We start from the raw sequence: 21,428 nt of genomic DNA on the forward strand, positions 1-21,428 counted from the left end.
TAGAAATCATAATTGATTTTTTGGCTTTTTGACCTCTTTCTAGGCCTGTATTGATGAAAACTTGGACATGGTGAAGTTCCTAGTGGAGAACAGAGCCAATGTAAACCAGCAGGACAATGAGGGCTGGACTCCTCTTCATGCGGCAGCTTCCTGTGGCTATCTTAACATAGCAGAGTGAGTGAGTTTCAATGGGTCCTGGTTCTTTGCAGTAGTTTGTATTTATCTCTTTCTTATTCTATTCCTGCTCCAAAACTTTAAAATCATGAATGGACTCAACCATTATAGATCTCAAATAAAAAAATCAAAAAGGAGTTACCGATGATAAATCTACAGCTAAATTGAGTCCATGTTTTTCATTTGAAATATTTCCCACATTAAAATAGGTTTTATTGATAGTTTCTCTTTTATGTCACTACATTTCCCCTATTTATTTCTCCTCATCTCTCCCAGAAAACCATGTTCTAAAATATGGAATAATCTCATATATATATCATTTTTCCTATAGATTCTTACTTCTGCAAAGGAGTAGGAAGAGGTATTTTCACCAATCTATTCTTTGAGATCATGCTTGGACATTACAGCTAAATGTCACAGTGATTAGAGATCTGGAACTGAAGTTAGGGAGACCTAAGTTCATATCCAACCATAGTTAATAAAAGTATGAACCTGGACAAGTCATTTAACCTCTATTCAGTTTCCTCAGTTGCAAAATGGGGATAATGATTATACCTTCCTCCCAGGGTTATTATAAACTTAAAATGAGATAATATTCCTAAAGTACTTTGCAAACCTTAAAGAGTTATATAAATGCTAGCTATTATTATTATTATTAATATATTACCATTAATCCTCATAAACATGATTTCATTTTTATTTTTTAATTGTTAATTAAATTGTTGTAGTCAATTTATATTGTTTTCCCTTTTCTGCTTACTTCACTTTGCCTCTGTGCACATGGTGTTCTCATGCTTCTCTGCATTCATTAATTTGTCATTTCTTGTAACACAGTATTTCTGTACATTCTGACATTTCATTTTGTTTAGCCATTCCTCAAGTGATGGGTGTCTAATTTGTCTTGAATTTAACAAACTACAAAAAAGACAGATAGAAAAAGAGGAGGATTCATGAACCCACAAAGCTTATAATAAATATAACATATAACTTATTGTTTTGCTCCCTGCATTTTTTCCTTGAATGGTTTCTTTTATGAGCATTTCCTTTTTTTTCTCTTGTTTTTGGCTACCAACAAAAAAAATGTTATAAATATTTTGAAGTGTATGCAGACTTTCTTTATGTCAGTATCCTTCTTGGGGCATATACCTGGCAAGAGAAAGTCTGGATGATTTTAGATATTTTCTTATAACTCCAAATTACATTTAACAATGGTTGTATCATGTCATAGTTCTTCCACTTCAGTACTGATATTTCCTACCTTTTGTAATTTTTGCCAGTTGGATTCTCAGCCATCTAAATTACCACTTGATATTAGATAAGGCTAATTACTTTGTATTTATTCCAGTTTATCTAGAATTTGACATATTTTTGGATATAAAGATGCAACTTCTTTCTGTTCCCCTGTCTAGATTTACTTTGTTAAACATTTACAGGCAAATGCAAATCTCAGTAGGCCCAGAGATTTGCTTGAAGTAGTATATTCAAATATTCAAATATATCTATGGTCACATTTGAGGTATTCATTCCCTTTAGTGATGTCAGTCTTAAACCATTGATGCTTCCCTTCCTGAGAACTCTTGTCCACATCCTTTTATTAGTTCATCAGAGGTAGTGCCCCCAGTATTTTTGGGACACTGCCTTGATCTCTTCCGACATTATGAGAATACCAATGGAAAACATTGATAATCTTTTGCTTTTGTCCAGAAGACTGAATTGTCTTCTTTTTTGGAAGATGCCTTTGTTCTTTATACTGTTCCTCTGTAATTCATTGTTTGTAATATGTTGCAGTCTATTTAAAATAACTTCATGGGGGCAGTTAGGTGGTACAGTGGATAGAGCACAGACCCTGGAGTCAGGATGACCTGAGTTCAAATCCAGCCTCAGACACTTAATAATGCCTACCTTTGACCTTGGGCAAGTCACTTAACCCCATTGCCTTGCAAAAACTAAAACTAAAATAAAATAAAATAAAATACCTTCACTATGAAACTAGGTTGTACAATTTTAAATACTGTTCAATTTCAAGTTTTTGGAGACAGTTATATTCTATGGCTTTTATTTATATAAAAGCAGAAAAATAGAAAAGAAAACTTTTATTTAAGGGAGAAATTTAGGGTCATTTAACTAATTTTATAACTCTCAAAGACAATTTAGTCTGTTTTATTCATTCTTTTCTGTTCTGAGCTCAGTTTTTTTGTCCATCTGCAGCATTTGTTCAGTTTACATATACTGATGGATGAACTCTTTGGTTTTCCTTTCAGTTGTATATTGTAGATTAAACACTAAGGTGTCCTTATCCACTTAGTTTTCCCTATGTGGATAATAAGGGCAAACTCTTCATAGTAATTATGGGTCTTGTTTTAATGGCTGAAATTTCTGGGGCTTCATATAATTAAATGCCATTCATAAGTAAGAATATTAGGAGAATGTTACCATCTTTCAAAAATTTCTCATCCAATGTATTTTGGATTGAGTGTGATAATGGTGAATACCCCTAGCAAGCATGTCTGGTTTATTCTTTAATATTAATGATCAGAAGTTGAATTTTTTTTGTTCATTAAGTAACCTAAAATTTTGATATATTCAGGAGGAGATACCTTGTTGGAGGGGAATGATTAAGATTGTATTGTGTTGTATCACATAAAACATTTTTTCAAAAATTGGAAACAGACAAATACAATGTGATCTCTTTTTTCCTAGCCTTCAGCCTAATTATTTGTTGTGCTTCATTATGGAATATCACTTGTGAAAGATTGCTTGTTTCTTTTGATGCTCCCATCAATGGTGTCCTTGTAATAACTATTTGTGGATTGTTTTCATAAAAAAAATTATATAGCTAGGAAAGTAGCAATGGATTGCTAATGAATGATGGTCTCTTAGTCAACTTTTAAAAAATAATACTATGGCTAAGATTTCTTCTGTACCTTTGGTATCTCACCTTCAATAATTGTGTACCTTTGGTATCTTAACCTTAAGAATTAATTCCTCAGTTATTTCAAAATTGTGTTAAATTTAGCATGGAGCTTACAGAGGAAGCACTAACATTACAATCCCAGAATTATTCCTACATACCTAGGCTACAATATTGGAGTCCAGCTGTAGTGACTCCATTGGCCTCAATGCTAAAGAGTTAGTTGATGGTCTTCACAACTTTTATTTTGTTGTCCCTCCTACTTTTGTCCTTTAATGACCCAAGGATTATAATTCCTGTCATGCTCTCTTTCAACTAGCTTTTCCTTCCTCTATTTTTTTTCTCTTCTGTTTATGAGACATGACAGTTTTGGCAGCTGCTCATAATCTTTCACCCATCCTCTATAAAATTTTACAAACTAGTTTGTATTCTAAACCAGCATTGACCATGGCTTCCCTTTCTCCCTACTTGGTAAGTGAATTAAGTATTTGCTGGCAGAATTGACTTCTATGCTCTTTTGGTCTCATTATAGTAATTAATAGCATATATCTTCATAGCATTTTAACAATTGAAAAGCATTTTCAAAAACATTACCTCATTCTATCTTCATGAAAAACTCTAAGAGGTAGGTTTTATTATTAGACATTATATAAATGAAGAAACTAAGAGTTTCTGGCAGAGTTTAAGGGACCATCCCCACTGTTAATAAGTGTATGAGACCAGATTTGAACTTAGAACTTCTTGGCTTTGGGGTGGCTAGGTGGCGCAGTGGATAGAGCACCGGTCCTGGAGTCAGGAGTACCTGAGTTCAAATCCGGTCTCAGACACTTAATAATTACCTAGCTGTGTGGCCTTGGACAAGCCACTTAACCCCGTTGCCTTGCAAAAACTTAAAAAAAAAAGAACTTCTTGGCTTTAAGTATCTTGCTATATCCATCATGCTACCTGTCTCTGCTTGGCAAAATGCCAATTGTTTTCATCAGGATTGTTTTTTTCCTTATACCCATTTTCTGTTTTTACCATCAATTACTTGCTTAAATAGCAAGTTGGAGTTAATTGAATTTTGGACTTTGCCCTAACAAATCAGACAGTTCATTCAGGAATAACTACCATATTGGTCATGAGTCATTTCCTGCCAGTTAAAATATGATCGATTTCTTTTTTTTGTGATATTGCTTGGTGTTCATTACATCCAGAACTTTTTTTTTTTTTTTTTTTTTTTTTTAGTTTTTGCAAGGCGGTGGGGTTAAGTGGTTTGCCCAAGGCCACACAGCTAGGTAATTATTAAATGTCTGAGGTTGGATTTGAACTCAGGTACTCCTGACTCCAGGGCTGATTCTCTATCCACTGTGCTAGCCACCCCCATCTCTCATCAACTCTTACCTTTGCATTGAAGGTCTTATGTATCAAAGTATATATTGATTTAATTTGAAGGGTCGTGTTGAATTTTAATAGAATTTATTCAGCCAACATTGGTGCATAGACCCAGCTATTTTTTTGTGGTGATCTTTTTTCCAAATACTTATATTGAGCACTGCAATATGAGATGATCAAATATCCCATGAAATGTTTTTCTTGTTGCCTTTGGATATTCAATAAAACCAGAGACTTTATTTACCTCTCCCAGGAGAACGTGTGACCTATTCTTTTATTTAACTGTAGTTCTCTTCTGTTTTCTGCATGGGGATTCCTTTCCTCTTGTTGTATATCTGCTTTTTGGTTATTGAACAAGCATTTCATAGTTAAATTACCGAGAGCTAAGTTAATGTTTATAGACAGTGCCAAAACTGTGATTCTTGGCATTGCCTAATTCCTTTTCTCCTCTACAGAAGTAGAAGGGGAATTAGGCAGATCTAAAGGTCATTTTGTAATTTTTTGTTGTTTCATGAGTTCATGTTTCCCTCCCCCCACCCCCTGTCCCCAACCAAATCATCACAAAGATTATTACCTTGGTGATAAGGCCTCCTTGTGATAGCTGGACTGATCCTTAGAAAGTAGGTTGCTTTAGATAAAACTACTGTAACCAAGATCAAAAGAAATGCAGTAAACTGGGAAACAATCTTTACAACTAATGTTTCTGACAAGGGACTCATTTCTAAAATATACAAAGAACTGAGTCAAATATTAAAAAAAAAGCCATTCCTCAATTGACAAATGTCAAAGGATATGCAAAGGCAATTTACAGATGAGATCAAAGCAATCCATAGTCATGAAAAATTTCTCTAAATCATTACTTATTAGAGAAATGCAAATTAAAGCTTCTCTGAGGTACCACCCCTCACACCTCTCAGACTGGCCAATATGACCAGAAAGGATAATGATAATTGTTGGAAGGATTGTGGGAAAGCTGGGACACTATTATTGTTGGTGGAGTTGTGAACCTCTCTGGAGAGAAATTTGGAACTATGCCCAAAGGGCAATAAAAATGTGTATACCCTTTGATCCAGAAATACCAATACTAGATCTATACCCTGAAGAGATGATGAAAAAGGGTTTTTTTACATTACTTGTACAAAAATATTCATAGTAGCCCTGCTTGTGGTGGCAAAGAATTGGAAATCAAGTAAATGTCCTTCAGTTGGGGAATGGCTTAGCAAACTGTGGTATATGTATGTCATGGAACACTATTGTTCTATTAGAAATCAGGAGGGATGGGAATTCAGGGAAGCCTGGAGGGATTTGCATGAACTGATGCTGAGTGAGATGAGCAGAACCAGAAAAACACTGTACACCCTAACAGCAACATGGGGCTGATGATCAACCTTGATGGACTTGCTCATTCCATCAGTGCAACAATCAGGGACAGTTTGAGCTGTCTACGATGGAGAAATACCATTTGTATCCAAATAAAGAGCTGTGGAGTTTGAACAAAGACCAAGGACTATTACCTTTAATTTTTTCGGGGAAAAAACCCTGATATCTTATTGTCTGATCTTGTTATTTCTTATACTTTATGTTTCTTCCTTAAGGATATGATTTCTCTCTCATCACATCCAATTTGGATCAATGTATACCATGGAAACAATGTAAAGACTGACAAATTGCCTTCTGTGGAGGGTGGGGGGAGGGAAGTAAGATCAGGGAAAAAATTGTAAAACTCAAAATAAATAAAATCTTTATTAAAAAAAAAGTAGGTTGCTTGAATTGTACTTGGAGACTTTCTAACAAGGGAGTTGGTGTAATTTTCAAGAACCCAGGGACATCTTTATCCCACCATGAAGTTTCAAAGTAAGACTTTTTGGAGATAAACTTGAATAATTATATTTTAAAGCAAAAGAAGTAGACTTGAAGATGGAAGGACAGTTGCCTAAATATCATTTTATTCAGAATTAAAGGAAAAAGCCTAAACATAGTGAACCAAAGACAAGGCTGCAACATATATTTTCCATGTTCATCATATAATTATGTTTCATAAAACCACAAAGACAACTTCTTGTCCTCCCTGAGGCAAGGAAGCATCACTAGAGAAGTAGTTTTTTTAAAAGGAGAAAGATAATTGAAAATCACTTTCAAGGGGGCAGCTAGGTGACACGGAGTCAGGAGGACCTGAGCTCCAATCCGGTCTCAGACACTTAATAATTACCTAACTGTGTGACCTTGGGCAAGTCACTTAATCCCATTGCTTTGCAAAAGCCAAAGAAAGAAAGAAAAAAACACATCTTAGGTGGAAACCTCTAGATGAGACCTTTTTTAGGAGCAGCTAGGTGGTACAGTGAATAGAGCACTGACCCTGGAGTCAAGAGGACCTGAGTTCTAATCCTACCTCAGACATAATAAGTGCCCATCTGTGTGACCTTGGGCAAGAAAGTTAACTCCACTGCCTTGTAAAAACTTTTTTAAAAAAGTGACATAAAAATAGAAAAAAAAAACAATTTAAAAAAAGTCACCTTCAAAATAAGATGTTCGGTGTATATTTTAGATGAGTACAGGTTCAGATTATGATCAGGAATTTTTTGTAATGAAAAGAGAATTGGAATGTTAAGGTTGTTTAAAGTTAGCTTTTTTTTAATTGAAGTTGGTGCTAAGGTGCTTGGTACTTCATTGCACTTCTCTTGTTCTACACCCAGGCAGTGAGAGCAAAGCCAGGGGCCTCCCCTTCCCTCAGGATCTGTCTTAGCCCAGTCTTGTTGAGCCTATGGCTTTCCCCCTTGAGCCCCATGGGGTCTGGTGGCATCGTGGGAGAAGCTGAGCAAGGAGTTGGGCAGCACTACATGGTGTTGCAGCCTGGGTGTTAGCTGGACTGTCCCCAGAGCAAACAGAAAGGGGCAGCAGAGTTTTATTTACTCCTGGGCCCCTCACTTTGTTTCTTGTAAGTTGGTGCCCTCTCCGCCTCTTAGGCCACCCTGTTTTTAGAGTCCCACGGCAAGGCTCTAAATCTCCACTGGGCCCACATCTGCCAGATTTTGATGCCCGAGAGTTAAGATGACTTCTTGGGGCTGCTTTTGGTAAAAGTTTGATTCATTTTGGAGCATATCAACTCCCTTACTTACTGGCATTTCAGTTTTGATCAGAGACTAACTACATCCATGACTTTGAGCTGCAGAATCTCGTGAAATATAGCCACCTTTTTTTCCTACCCATAGCTAGATGGATAAACATAAAGACACTAAATGCTGAAGATACCCATATGAGCAAAGGGATTGCCCATGTACAAGGACTACATTCTCATGGGAAAAGATGACTTATGAAAGGGGAGAACGGTGGGCAGGGAATGAGAGGCGCCAGTGGTGGAGACATCTGGAGAGTCCAGAGTGGAAGCAGGAGGGAAGAAATTGTGGATGGCCTGGGCCCCCCTTGGAAGAGAGGGCCCCCAAGGTATCTGCAGACTGTGGAGGAGCCAGGAGCTGAGCAGAGGGAAAAAGGAGAGCATTGCCCAGAATCAATACACCTGTTGGTGTCCTCTATGGACCTGACTTTTTTTTTTCTTCTTTCCTTAGGCATCTGTGCACAGAGAATAATTTTAAATCAGATCTGTTAGATTCCTTTGATCTTATATGAACTGGTCACAGTGATTTCTTTAACTTGACATTTTGGGTAAATAAAAGTATGAAACTTTTTAGTCTTTTTCCCCCCTTCAGAAGAATTACCTGGTAAGAAGTGAATCACTTATTTACCACTTCTAGGATAAACCTGAAGCCAGGGGATATTTGTAAGACTGATTATGGTGAATTAACTTCACACAAAACCTACTTAGATAATTCTGTGGGGTTATGCTGCAGCTCATTTCTCATTAATGAGAGACTTTAAATTTCACTGTTATTATTAATTTTTATCATACATGGGTTCATTTTTCAAAATATTGAAAACTGCTTTTATATATATATCTTTAGGCCAGGAATTATAAAGACTCTTTCAGAGTTTGTCAGTCCCTAATTACCTATTTGCCTTCATTTGGTTCTTCATAGACTTTGTAGTCTTGCTAGAAAAGACACTTGTGAGTTTTTATTTTCCTTGTTTTTTTTTTTTTGTTTTTAGGGGTTTTTTTTTTTGCAAGACAATGGGGTTAAGTGGCTTGCCCAAGGCCACATAGCTAGGTAATTATTATATGTCTGAGGCTGGATTTATTTTCCTTTTTAAAAAAAAAATTTCCCCCAATTACATGTAAAAACAATTTTCAACATTTGCTTCTTAGAATTTTGAGTTCCAAATTTTCTTCTTCCCCCTTCCCTGTAAGCTGTCTGATAATATGTTATATACATGTGCAGTCACATTAAACATATATCCATATTAGTTATTTTGTGAAAGAAAACTTGGACCAAAAAAAAAAAAAGACAGAGTAAAAACTAGTCTGGTGAGCCCTTTTTTCCAAGGGAGAAAGAAGAAAGTGAGACACGATTTTGTTTCCTCTTTCCAGGAAGACTGTTCATGTGCTTTCATTTCATGATTTTAATGATATGCTCCCATCTCCCTTTTCTTTACGCTAGCCAAAAATATTAGAACACAGAAAGAGCTTGACCTGGTTCTGTTTCTTTTCTCTGTCTTTTACATTCTCTCTCTCCCCTCTGCTGTCCTCCCTTCCCCATGTTTATTCTGCCAAAAGGTTGTGTGAGGGCCTCTAAATGTCCAGGTGCCTCCATGAGGATCCTAGGGAAAAGGAATTAAACTACATAAGAATTCCTTGGATCCCATTCATTATGCTTAAGGAGAAGAGAAACTCTAGGTTGGGATTTTTTCCTTTTGTAATGGTAGTTTTGGAGCATGGTGCTAGATGAGGCCATGTTTTCCTTTTATGGAAGTCCATTTGTGGGTGGGAGTGTGCGTCTTCATTTAACAAACATTTGTGAAGTGCCCTCCATGTTCAGGCACTGCAATATCCCAGGAAAGGGTGCTATGGAGTCCAAACTGAAGTCTTTTTTTGCTTTCAGGTGTTTCTGAAAGTATGATATTGCTAACTGTTCATTGTTGAGGCCCTTGCTGGTTCACCACTTAATTCACAAAGGCTTAATAAATTCCGCACAGACTTTGAATTACACAATTACATATTAGTGAACATAAAAGTATTTATTATGTAGCAGACTTTGTGCTCAGTGCTGGGGATATAAATAGTAAAACTGACAGTCTCTGCTCTCAAGAAGCTGCTCTAATTGGGTGGCATTGGGGGAATGAAACATCTAAAATATCTCAGCTTCAGGGTGGGTTGAAAAGCCTAGATGTCCAAAGGGGGAGGTTCTGGGTTGCGTGACAAGGCCCAGGGGTCTTTACCATGGATCAGAAGGTCTGATGTGTGCCCAGGGGTCTGCAGGAAGAATGGCAAGATGAATGATAAGACCTGGTGATCTATCTGGTGACTCCCAGTTCATCGAGTGGGTGTGAACAGGCTTGTGTTCTTTTGCCCTGGGGTGGGGGGGCAGCCTCAGGAGAGGGGAGACCCTTTTGAGAGGGGCAGTTCCTCTGGCAGTTCTTCCTGTGCAGCTTTCCTATGAAGTCTAGGTGTCTCCTCCCAGGGAAGGGCAAAGAAAATGGGGGAAGGAAACTTTCACTGGTGAGTCTTCCTTCATATAGTCTATATGAGGCCATAGGCCGCCTAGGTGGCACAGTGAACAGAGCACTGGCCCTGGAGTCAGGAGGAGAGGGGTTCGAATCCCATTTCAGGCACTTGACTCTACCTGTATGATCTTGAATGTATGTGAGGCAGTTCTATGTGTGTGTGTGTGTGTGTGTGTACACACATGTATTCAGATTTGAATAGATACCTTAAATATACATTCTTGAGACCACAAAAATATTTCATGCACCCTAATGTAGCCATTGATCAAGTCCTAGTGAAAATCATTGCTCTGTGTCTCTTCAGGTGTTTGTGTTGAAATTATTCCACCATATGGCGAGGATTTTTCTTTTAGGAAACTTGCATTTGGAGGGAACATGGTCTTACTCCTTAGGGTCTTCAGTAAGCTTCTTAGCCATCCATAGAAGTTTTTATCCTTTTTAAACATTCTCAGTGTTATTTGTGAAACATGTCGTGCTTGTTGCTATAAAATCTTGAAGAGAAAGAAGAGCCTCGGGGCGGCTAGGTGGCGTAGTGGATAAAGCACCGGCCTTGGAGTCAGGAGTACCTGGGTTCAAATCCAGTCTCAGGCAATAACTACCTAACTGTGTGGCCTTGGGCAAGCCACTTAACCCCATTGCCTTGCAAAAATCCTAAAAAAGAGCCTTGCTTATTGAAAGTTCTTAGATATCTAAAGGGTTAATCATGGACCATCTTATTTGAGACTTGTTTGAAATCCCAAACCAGGTACCTTTTTCTGTTCATTTTTCAAACTCCTCTCTAACCTTTAGTGCATAAATGTAAGTTGACCCCAGCCTGGCATAGATAACGTTACTCCTGGGTCTTGTCTGCACAGGTATTTCATTAACCATGGAGCCAGTGTGGCTGCAGTGAATAGCGAAGGTGAAGTTCCCTCTGACCTTGCAGAAGAGGCAGCAATGAAGGACCTTCTCCTGGAGCAGGTGAAGAAGCAAGGTAACTCATGGGGTAACTTTGGGGAGTCCAGTTGCCTCTCCTAGTGAGGCATGAGAGAAAGAAGCAGCTGCACTGACACTTTAGAAATGACCCTCTCATCTTTTGGGAGCCTTTCATTAATGTGTGATGGTGGAGTCCATCTGTCTGCACAGCATTGGTCGTCAATGATCAACAACCTGGATCCTCATAATAACTCAGACAAGAGAAGACTAAATGCCACAAAGATGCAGTTTTTATGTGATTTCTTAAGGTTAGACACAAACCTAGTATTGCTCAGATGATCATTCTTTGATAAGGCAGATCTGATACAAGTTAGAGAGACATGTGATTGCTTATTTTTTCCATTGATGAGAGCCTGGAATAAACCTGGGCAAGTCATTTATTTATAACATCTGAAAAGATCTTGAAATAGTCACATTTGTCAGATCAGATTGCTTAGAAATGTAAAGAAATAAGACAGTAGATTAAAGAGGCAGAGATTAAATTTCACTTTTTCATCCTTATTTTAGATTTTCAGGAAAACTAGCATCTGGGGATAATTCTATTATAGCCACATGGTTTCATATTTAAGTGCAGACTTTGGGCAAATCACTCAACCTCTGGGCCTCAGTTTTCTCTTCTGAAAATGAGGATTTGGGTTAGATGATCTCAAAGGCTTTTAGCCAGTCAGGATACATCCTAAGTCCTTTTGGCTTTTAAAACAAGTTTTGTGGAGGCAGCAAGTGGATAGGAAATATTTATAAATGTGGGTGGGATTATTGCTAATTCTTTGTAATCCATGTTTATAATAGTCTTAGAACCCTTCAACAATGCAGTATCCACACTGTGGTCAGTAGTGCAATTTAGCAATGAACCTTGTACTATTCATTAGCCATGTCCTAAATTGATTCTGCATTGATCTTCTTGTATTAATTCACACAAGACTCGTCACCTAGTATAAGTGGAATCATAGTTACTATACTGAATGTAGCTGCTTGGATGAGGAGCCAAGGGGGTGGTGCACAGTTGTCAGTTGTGGCACTTGGACTGAACCCCTAATGAAAAGGAATATATTTTCATTTATTCAGCAGTTACTGAGGAGCAGTATGGCATAGCCAAATCTGAAGTTTGGAAGGTCTAGATTCAAGTCCTGTCCCCAGGACCTACTACTTCCTCAACTTCTCAGTATCCTTGGCTGATCTCTGACACTGTAAATTATGATGTGTTTTTGTACAGCTTTGGCAGAGGGCAATTCCAAACAAGGACTTTCTTACACATACATCTGAAGTCTAGACTAAAAATAAGTGTTTTGGACTACCTATTACATTCAGAGCCCTGAATTATCAGTAGGAGATGCAGAAACAAAGACAAAACCAGTCATTGCATTCAGGGAACTTGCATTGCTGAGAGAGAATGCAATGGAAACCATAAGGAGTTGAACACCAGCTAATCTGCAGAAGGAGAGGAGGTGGCTCCCAAGCAGGGTTGTGAAGAAAGCCAGGGATTCTAAGAGACAGAGGAGAGGAGGAAGATGACTTTAGTTCAGGGGACAACTAATGTGAATTCATGGAGGGAAGAACCCACACCAGGGCAGCAAGTCATCTAGTTGACTGGAAGAGTAAGTGTGTAAGGCAGAGGGATGTGACATGAGTCTGGAACCCTAGATTGGAGCCTGTCTGTAGGTGGTCTTAAATGGTGGGCCAGCAATTTGTACTTTCTCTTAGAAGCAATGGGGAGCCACCAGGATAATGAAAGGATAAGACCTATGCCTTAGGAATATGAGTTTGGATGGAAGCAAAAAGACCATTCAGGAACCTATTGTGATAGTCTGAGAAAGAGATGATGAGGATCTGAACTGTGGTGGTGGCTGGGTGATGAAGGAGAAGTGAACAGATGCAAGTGAGATCATATCTGAGCAAAACTTGGCAACTGATAGACCTGGGAGGAGACAGGGATGACCTCCGTGATAAGAACCTGCATGACTAAGAGGTGCCCTCAACAAAAGAAGAAAAGTGTGGAAAGAGAGTCTCTGTCCTCATGGAACTTGCATTCTCATAGGAAAAATGTATTCATGTCCTCATACATAGACATACACCATATAGACAGAGGGACCAACCTCTATGTATAGTTAAATGAACACATCCAGAGATGTACATCGTACAGACAAATGGATTGGCTTCTGTGTACAGATACACGGACACATACTTGGATGTACACTGTATAGACAGAAGAATTGGCCTTTATGTACAGATACATGGATACATACATAGATGTCCCCTGTATAGACAGTTTTATGTCTCTATCCATTTGTATCTCTGTACTAGGTAAGGTGGCTCTATCCAGGGCAGATAAGGGATGTATTGACAAGATTGGGCATTTCCAGCCTAGGTAAGGACTGAACAGGTAGAGCCCACATTGTGTGATGAGTGTGCGGATTTGGAGCAGCTTTGATCCAAGGAAAACTGATTTATGGTCAGTCAGTAAACAATTATTCAACACCTCCTGAGTGCTAGGCCAATGTAAAATGCTGGGATTACAAAGAGGGTCAAAGGGCATTTCCTTGTTCCAGGAGCTCATAATCTAATGGGGGAGACATCCTGCAAACAGCTCTGTACAAGCCAGCTCTCAATAGGATTGGTGGCAGATAATCAATAGAAGGATGGCATGAGCAGTAATGGGATGGGGAAAGATTTCCTGTGGAAGATGGGGTTGTAGTTGGAACCTAGAGGAAACCAAGGAAGGGGAAAGCTGAGAGGAGGAAGGAGGGCATCCCAAGAAGTGGGGCAGTCGGTGAAAAGGCACCGGGTCAGAAGATGGAGACAGGATGGGGCAGAGAAAATGAGAATTGAGGGCCCAATCCAAGAGTTTAGTTTTGGAAAATTATATTTCCTTCTGAGACAAGTCAGAGGAAAGAGATTCTGTTTTGGATTATGAGACCCTCTGTGATTGAAATATTTGCTTTCTATTTCTCAAGTTTGGGGGCGGCTAGGTAGCGCAGTGGATAAAGCACCAGCCTTGGAGTCAGAAGTACCTGGGTTCAAATCTGGTCTCAGACACTTAATAATGACCTAGCTGTGTGGCTTTGGGCAAGCCACTTAACGCCATTTGCCTTGGAAAAAACCTAAAAAAAAATATATATATATATATATATATATATATATAAAGTTATTTCTCAAGTTTGAGTGGACACAAAATCTCATCTGAAGAATGATTTGCTTGTGTTAGTTTTGAGCTCCTGTTGGCCCTTTATTATTTATAGTATTCAGGATCTCTGCAACTAATTTCTACCTTCCCACTCAATTTCAGCTACAGTGCAGATTACCAGAAGTCTAACTTAAGCTGGGAGGGGTCAGGATCAGGGGAGGAGTGTATTTGGATTTGCCTGCATGAATTTTGGATCTTCCTGTGTTGAGGAAGAATGCCTCTGTGATGGCAAGTAATGTAAAGTTGAATACCTTATAGTAATTTACCATTTAAATAGTATATATAGATTTTTCTGGAGCTTGATGACATTTCTTCAGAAGGAAGACATATTTAACTCCAGTTACCATTTTATTACTAGCTAAAAATATTTGATTAGGAGTCATCTGCTTTGGAAATTTTATAGACCAAAGTAGTGTTCTACCTTATGTTTGATGACTGCTTTTGGAAAATTGCTTTATCAGTTTAAATACTAATAGCGATGGGTATATGTATGGTGTGTGTGTGTGTGTGTGTGTGTGTGTGTATGTGTGTGTATGTGTGTGTATGCATGCATGCACATGTATCTACACACGGATTTTAGAGTCTTAGTGATCATATATTCCACTTTGATTTTAGGTATTATAATAATAGTAATAACTTAGTTATACACCATTTTGAGGTTTGCAAAGTGCTTTGCATGTTTTATTTCATTTACATCTCACAATAACCCTACAAAGGTAGGTACATATAAGTATTATCCCTTTTTGAAAGATAAAGCAAAGATACTTACCCTAATCACACAACTAGTGAGTATCAGAGCTGGGATTCTACTCCAGATATCACTTGACTCTCTCTTCAACACATTGTCCACTATTATATGTTTCTTCAGTGAGGACTGGGATGGAGGTACTTGATAAAGAACACTATTACTTAGTGGAAGAGATCTCCTGACTCTGAATTTTACACCCTACCAGACTTGTATGTGTGTGTGTGTGTGTGTGTGTGTGTGTGTGTGTATGTCTGTCTCTGTATGTGTGTCTGTGCCTGTGTGTGTTTGTCTATGTGTGTCAATTATGTTTAAATGTCACAAAAACTTGAACCTTGAAGACTTAGCTTGAGTTCTGGGACATGTTTGGGATCCAGACAAAGAAAAGATCCTATCAGACTGAATTGGGTGCTTCCTTCTCCACTGGTTTCTGCAGGGGTTGATCTAGAACAGTCCAGAAAAGAAGAGGAGCAGCAGATGTTGCAGGATGCTCGCCAGTGGCTCAATAGTGGTAAAATTGAGGATGTGAGACAGGCTCGTTCAGGGGCCACCGCCCTCCATGTGGCTGCTGCCAAGGGCTACTCGGAAGTTCTCAGGTATGATCCATTGGTAACTTGAGCAAGTTTTGTCAGCTAATAATTGATCAATGATTCTTTTATCTGCTGCTTCTGGAAAGAGAATAATGGATTTCTCAAGATGAACGATTTTCTTGGTTGGTGTGTGTGTTCCCTCACTAGGCTTTCTTGTGTCTGTGCCAGGTTCCACGCTCTACCTTCTGTCATTGTTTATAATGAGTTCCCCTCTTTCTTTTCTTCTTCCACAGCATGTTTATGAGCATATAAACATGTAATGGAATATATAGAATAAAACATCCAAGTGTTTTTTGGATAGGAAAAAAAATTGGAAAGGATTGCCCTAGTGGACTCTACAAAGCCCCTTTCAGGCTTCTGACTTATCACAGATAGCATCTGCAAATACCACCTCTTGTAACCTGTAATAAAGTATGAATCTGTAATCATTTTCATACTCTGTCATCTCTTGTAATGACTCTTGAGATCTTTAATTATATAGATACCAGTTCACTAGATTGCCTAAATTCTAATTAGGTGAAAGAATAAAACTTCATTAAAGGCTCTCCTTTTTATACAATATATTAGAGTTTCAAATTATCACCTGCCCTTCTCATCCTTTCATCTCTACACAATAGATACCAATCTTTTGATGTTGATATTAGCTAAGGTTCCATAAAAACTTAAATGATGAGGACCAACCAAGAACAGTAGGTACAAGTTGCAAGCAACTTCAGGCTTAACATAGTTCCCTTCATCAGTTACTTATTATTTGCTTTGTGTAGCTTCTCCCTGTGTTCCAGCTATGCTAACTCTCTCCCCCAGATACCATTTGTTTTTGTCATTCTCTTCCCTATACTCACACAATGCCTGGCAAACAGTAGATCCTTAATAAATGCCTATCGAGTTGTTGAACTGCATTTGAAAAAATCATTCTTAATGCGGGGATGGGCTCCCTCCTGAGGCAGAGGGCTCTGACTGAAGCCAGACAGCCACTTGGCCACTTGGTCAGGTGGGTTGTAGAGGGAATTCTTCATCATGTAAAGATTGACTGACTCTTTGAGAGTTCTTCCAAATCCAGGTTCTGTGATTCATGGCTTGAAGGTGGGAGCTAGAAATCCTCAGCAACCCTCTGATGAGTTTGGACTGTAGGATTTCCTTCCTGCCACAATCTCAAGTTTGAGTTGAAGGTTTTGATTATTTAGGCTTTCCTGGCTGAGCATTTGTAGAAGTGAGAGTATCTGGGTCTGTCATACACCTGCTATTAAATATAGGAGAGATTTTTCCAAAAGTGCCCTGAAAGGAATTGGCTTTCTAGTTTGTGTTTTTTCTTTTCCTTGTATGAGTAAATAGAAAATGCATTCTCATGATACGTGTCAGGGTAGGATGTAACTAGTTGAATCATTCTTGAGTTAGTATACATATTGAAGGTACACAACTTTCTGTATTCTCTGTTTATAGGAATAACGTGAGTGTATCAGGAAAATGGTCAATAGAGCTTCTGATGGGCCCCCAGAATTGATTTTGAAACCTCAGCTTTGCCTTAGAGAATGGAAGGCATGATTCAGTTCATTTTAGTGGAATGTTTATTAAATGCCTTTCCTCTATGTAGAAAGCACTTGCGAGGAACTGGGAATGCATAAGTTTTCAGAACCCAAAGCTAAACTGGTAATGGGCTACAGAGGACTACATTGTCAAGCATTTTACCTTTGATTTTTCTTCTCAGGCTTTTGATTCAGGCTGGCTATGAACTGAATGTTCAGGATCATGATGGCTGGACTCCCCTCCATGCTGCTGCTCATTGGGGGGTGAAAGAGGCCTGTTCCATCCTGGCAGAAGCGCTCTGTGACATGGATATCAGGAACAAACTGGTCAGTGAAAGAGATATAGAGTAGGCACCAGTGGGCAGAGTGATCAATAACTTGTCAGGAGGTTATCATACTGCATATTACCTTTTTTTAAATAAATATTTATTGATTTATTTTGTTTTTATTTTTATATCACCTTTACTTCTCATTATATCTCTTCCTTCCACCCACTCTCAGAGAGCTATTCCTTATAACAGAAAATTTTAAAAAAGAGTAGGGAATATCAGATGGCAAACTATCTTAAGGAGGGGGGAAGGAAGGAAAATTTTATAAAAATTGTTGAAAACTAACTTTATGTGTATTTTAAAAAACAAAATACCATTAAGATTTTTAAAAGAGTAGGGAAAATAGTTTAGCAAAAACTAATAAGCATATCAAAGAAATCTGAAATATATGCAGTGTTCCTCATCCTTGGTCCCCCTACCTTTTAAAGACATGGTGGGAGGAGGTTTCAGTACTAAATCTTGTAACATGTAAAATATCACTTTTAAGGGGCTGTTAATTATGTCCTGTGTTAGATAGGACAGTATCATAAAATAGGGATTCTGCAGGCAGAGCATGGAAGTGTGGGGTCCCTAGGTCCAGGGAGCACTGATTTTGTTGCTGTTTTATTTCCTGCTGGTCATGGTGCCCCTTCTCACTGCCAGGGCCAAACCCCCTTTGATGTGGCTGATGAAGGGCTTGTGGAACACTTAGAGATGCTCCAGAAGAAGCAGAATGTGGTGAGTCTGGGGCTGGTGCCTTGTACTTAATCTGCTTTAACAATTTAGTATTTATTCCAGGTATCTTAGCCTGCTTTAGTTATGCCTCTTCTGAGAACTAAAACAGACACATCCTCCTTCCTGAGATGATAAGTGGTCTCTTCGGAAATGATCAGGCAATCTATTAGAAGGAAATATCCCAGAAATCCTATTGTTGAAAATTGTTTTTTAGAACAAGCTAGCCTATTAGTTGATACAGATTTTAATCTTCTGGTTGCTTCTGAATTCTAAGCAGTTGCTATAGAATTATAGTTTTCCCTCACAGGAAGTAACTAGCCACCTCATAAGTTGGATTTCATTGTTGGAAAAACTGAAACGATCAAGAAGCTTTTGTTGCTTGAAATTGAAAACAGAAGCATTGCATTTTGAGTCATGGGCTCTGGATAGCTGAAAACTCTCAGTTATTCTGGAAATTCTAACTATATAAATAGGAAGATTTATCATCATTATCATCATCATCCTGCCTTGAGTTTAACTGTATGTATTACTTTGCTGCCTCCTGGGCAAAATAACAATAGAAAGCTCTACCCTTTATACAGAATTTTAATGTTTTCAAAGGGCTTTACATTCCCTATCTCTTTGAGCCTCATCACAACCTCATGAAGTAGGCACAAGCTGTATGAGTATCACCATTTTACAGATGAGGAAATTTGAGGCTCAAACATGGCATATGAGCTGGTCCTAGTTACACCTCTAGTGAATATGTGCCGTAGGATTTGAAACCAACTCTCTCTTGACTCTGGGTTCTCTACTTGCCTCTCAGTAAACCAGGATATCTAGGGCATAAGCATTTATACAGTGCATAAAGATGACAGAGTAGAAACTTCAAACCCAATATGTGTAGGAATAGCAAATAATTGTCATTATACATATGAACATTTTGAGTGGACTGGGAAAAGAGAACAATGATTGATGTAAAGGACAAAATAATTTGATATAATTGGAGTGAAGGAGAAAAGTAGTCACCTTGGAAATTCCAACTTGAGAGTAGGAAAGAAAAAATTAGTCTTTCTTATGCATCTTGTTTGTCTATTTTTTTTTCACTTTCTACTTGACTGCAAGGTAAGGAGTAACTGTTTGTAGTTTTAGGGCAGAGACTGAGCTCTGCCATATTTTTGAATTGATGAATTGAATTTAGAGCAAGCATAAATGAAAGAAGTATAGATTAAAGTTCTGATAGAAATAAATATTTAGAATGATTGGCACGTATACCCCATAATCATGAGATCTCCAGAAGAACAGAAAGAAGGATTTGTTTTGAGATGTTGAAATAGAGTTGAGTCTTACTGTTGGTATTTGTTGATTGACTGGGGAAAGGACACTAACAAAAGCATAACTACTAAACATATAAATATAGATGTTTAACTCAGAGAGCATTAGATTTTTAAATCTGAGAAGGCCATTAAGTTCTCCCCAGGCCAGAATTTTTAACCTGTAACCCATAAACTTTTTTTTTTTTTTTTTTTTTTTTTAGTTTTTGCTAGGCAGTGGGGTTAAGTGGCTTGCCCAAAGCCACACAGCTAGGTAACCATTAAGTGTCTGAGGTTGGATTTGAACTCAGGTCCTCCTGACTCCAGGGCAGGTGCTCTATCCACTGTACCACCTAGCCGCCCCCACCCATAAACTTTTTAAAAAACATTTTGATAACTATAATTCAGTATAATTGATTTTGTTGTGATCCTGTGTGTTTTATATCTTTAAAAACATTATTCTGAAAACATATCCATAAGGTTCACTCAACTTCCAGGCAAGACCTTGACACAAAAAAGGTTTAGAAATCCTGCCCTGGGCCACCCTCTTCATTTTCAAGAAGCTATATGTTTTCCATGTGGTAGAGCAAGGTCTAGAGTTCTGACATCTGAATTTTGCCATGTGCCTTATAAAGTGCATGGGTCAGGGTCCTTCCTAAGTAGTTTGAGTGATGGTACACTTCCTTTGCTGTTCCTTTGGCTGGGGAAGAGAGAATCATCTAAGCGGAGAGATTCTCTTTGCCTCCTTTTCCTGCTGTCATGGTCCTGGCATGTGGGCTTTCATGGAAGCTCTTAGGAGTGTAAAAGCCCTTTAAGACAGTGGTAAAATCAAGAATTGCATTCCAAGCAGAATAATGACTAGCTAACTCTTTTTATCTCCTTTGTTGTACAACACATCACATCACTAAGTGACACCATTTCCTAAATGACAGAGATTAGAGCTGCTACATGGCCACAATAGTATTCCTAAAACAGAAGTAGTTTATGTAGTGGTTTTGGAAATAACTGGAAGACTTTAAGAGATTAATCCTCAATGTCTCCATTGGTAGATGAGGTTTCTTTTTTACTTTACCAGCAGAATTTGGTGCATTATCTTGCAGATCTATGAATACCCTTTGATTAAGATCTTTTCTTTTAGACTTGAGTACTAAGATTTCTTAACTGTTGATTTTTTTTTGAAGAAAATAAATAAATGGGTCAAATCTGCTTTTTCATAATTAGAAGTCTATAGTGGCATGATCTTTTTGGGTCAGAGGCAAGAGCATTGGACTTAGAGTCACAGGAACTGGGTTCAAATTCTGGTTATGCTATTTGTTACTTGTGAAACTGTGAACAAGTCACTTCCCCTTTCAATTACCTCATTTCCTGGATGACTTTTAATATTGGTTTCAGATTTCATGTTTTATGATTCTATGATTAATTGACTTTCTTTTCATCTACTTGCACCTTTTTGGATTTTTATTTTTCCGGGAAAAAATGTTCTGGGAAGTCAGAGTTAGCACTTTTGTGCCTTTCTTGAGTCAAAACTTCAACTCTCATCTTTTTTTTGCATATCCTGACCATTACTTTCTCATCATAACCTGTGGCTTCTTAGTGAGGTCCTTGTTAAAAAAGATCTAACTTCTATCCATCTCTGTACTCCCATCCCCTTCAAATTCTAATGATCACCTCTAGAATAGTTGTGCCATTTTAAGAGCCTTCCACTATTGCTGATATTTAATAATCAACAAGCTATTTTTCTCTTTTCCTTTTCTTCATTCTCAGCTTCGAAGTGAGAAAGAGACAAGAAATAAACTCATTGAAGCAGACCTGAATGGAAAATTGCAGAGTGGACTCTTTAAAAAGTAAGATATTTGACAATAAGAACAGGACAGAGAAGAACAGACTTTTATCTACCTTGATGAGGCAGATAGAGCAGCAACTCCTTCCTAGACACTGAAAATGCATTTTTTTAAGTGACATGAGATTAGAGGTGCCTCAGTATAATTTATGCTCTTTACTTTTGGT

General features: G+C 38.1%; 1 protein-coding gene across 7 annotated transcripts in view; it reads left to right on the top strand.

Annotated features, from left to right (window-relative positions):
- PPP1R12B (protein phosphatase 1 regulatory subunit 12B) overlaps positions 1–21,428 on the top strand; it is a 263,657-nt gene that overhangs the window by 66,222 nt on the left and 176,007 nt on the right. For all 7 annotated transcript variants that reach the window (XM_074222381.1, XM_074222384.1, XM_074222382.1 and 4 more), the window contains exons 2-7: positions 44–174; positions 10,927–11,045; positions 15,410–15,569; positions 17,269–17,413; positions 18,058–18,132; positions 21,186–21,265. In XM_074222381.1, the coding sequence (XP_074078482.1) occupies positions 44–174; positions 10,927–11,045; positions 15,410–15,569; positions 17,269–17,413; positions 18,058–18,132; positions 21,186–21,265 (710 nt within the window). The remainder of the gene's footprint in view (positions 1–43; positions 175–10,926; positions 11,046–15,409; positions 15,570–17,268; positions 17,414–18,057; positions 18,133–21,185; positions 21,266–21,428) is intronic.

Source organism: Macrotis lagotis, chromosome 2, assembly GCF_037893015.1.
Source record: "Macrotis lagotis isolate mMagLag1 chromosome 2, bilby.v1.9.chrom.fasta, whole genome shotgun sequence".
In the NCBI taxonomy this organism is placed as follows: Eukaryota; Metazoa; Chordata; class Mammalia; order Peramelemorphia; family Peramelidae; genus Macrotis; species Macrotis lagotis.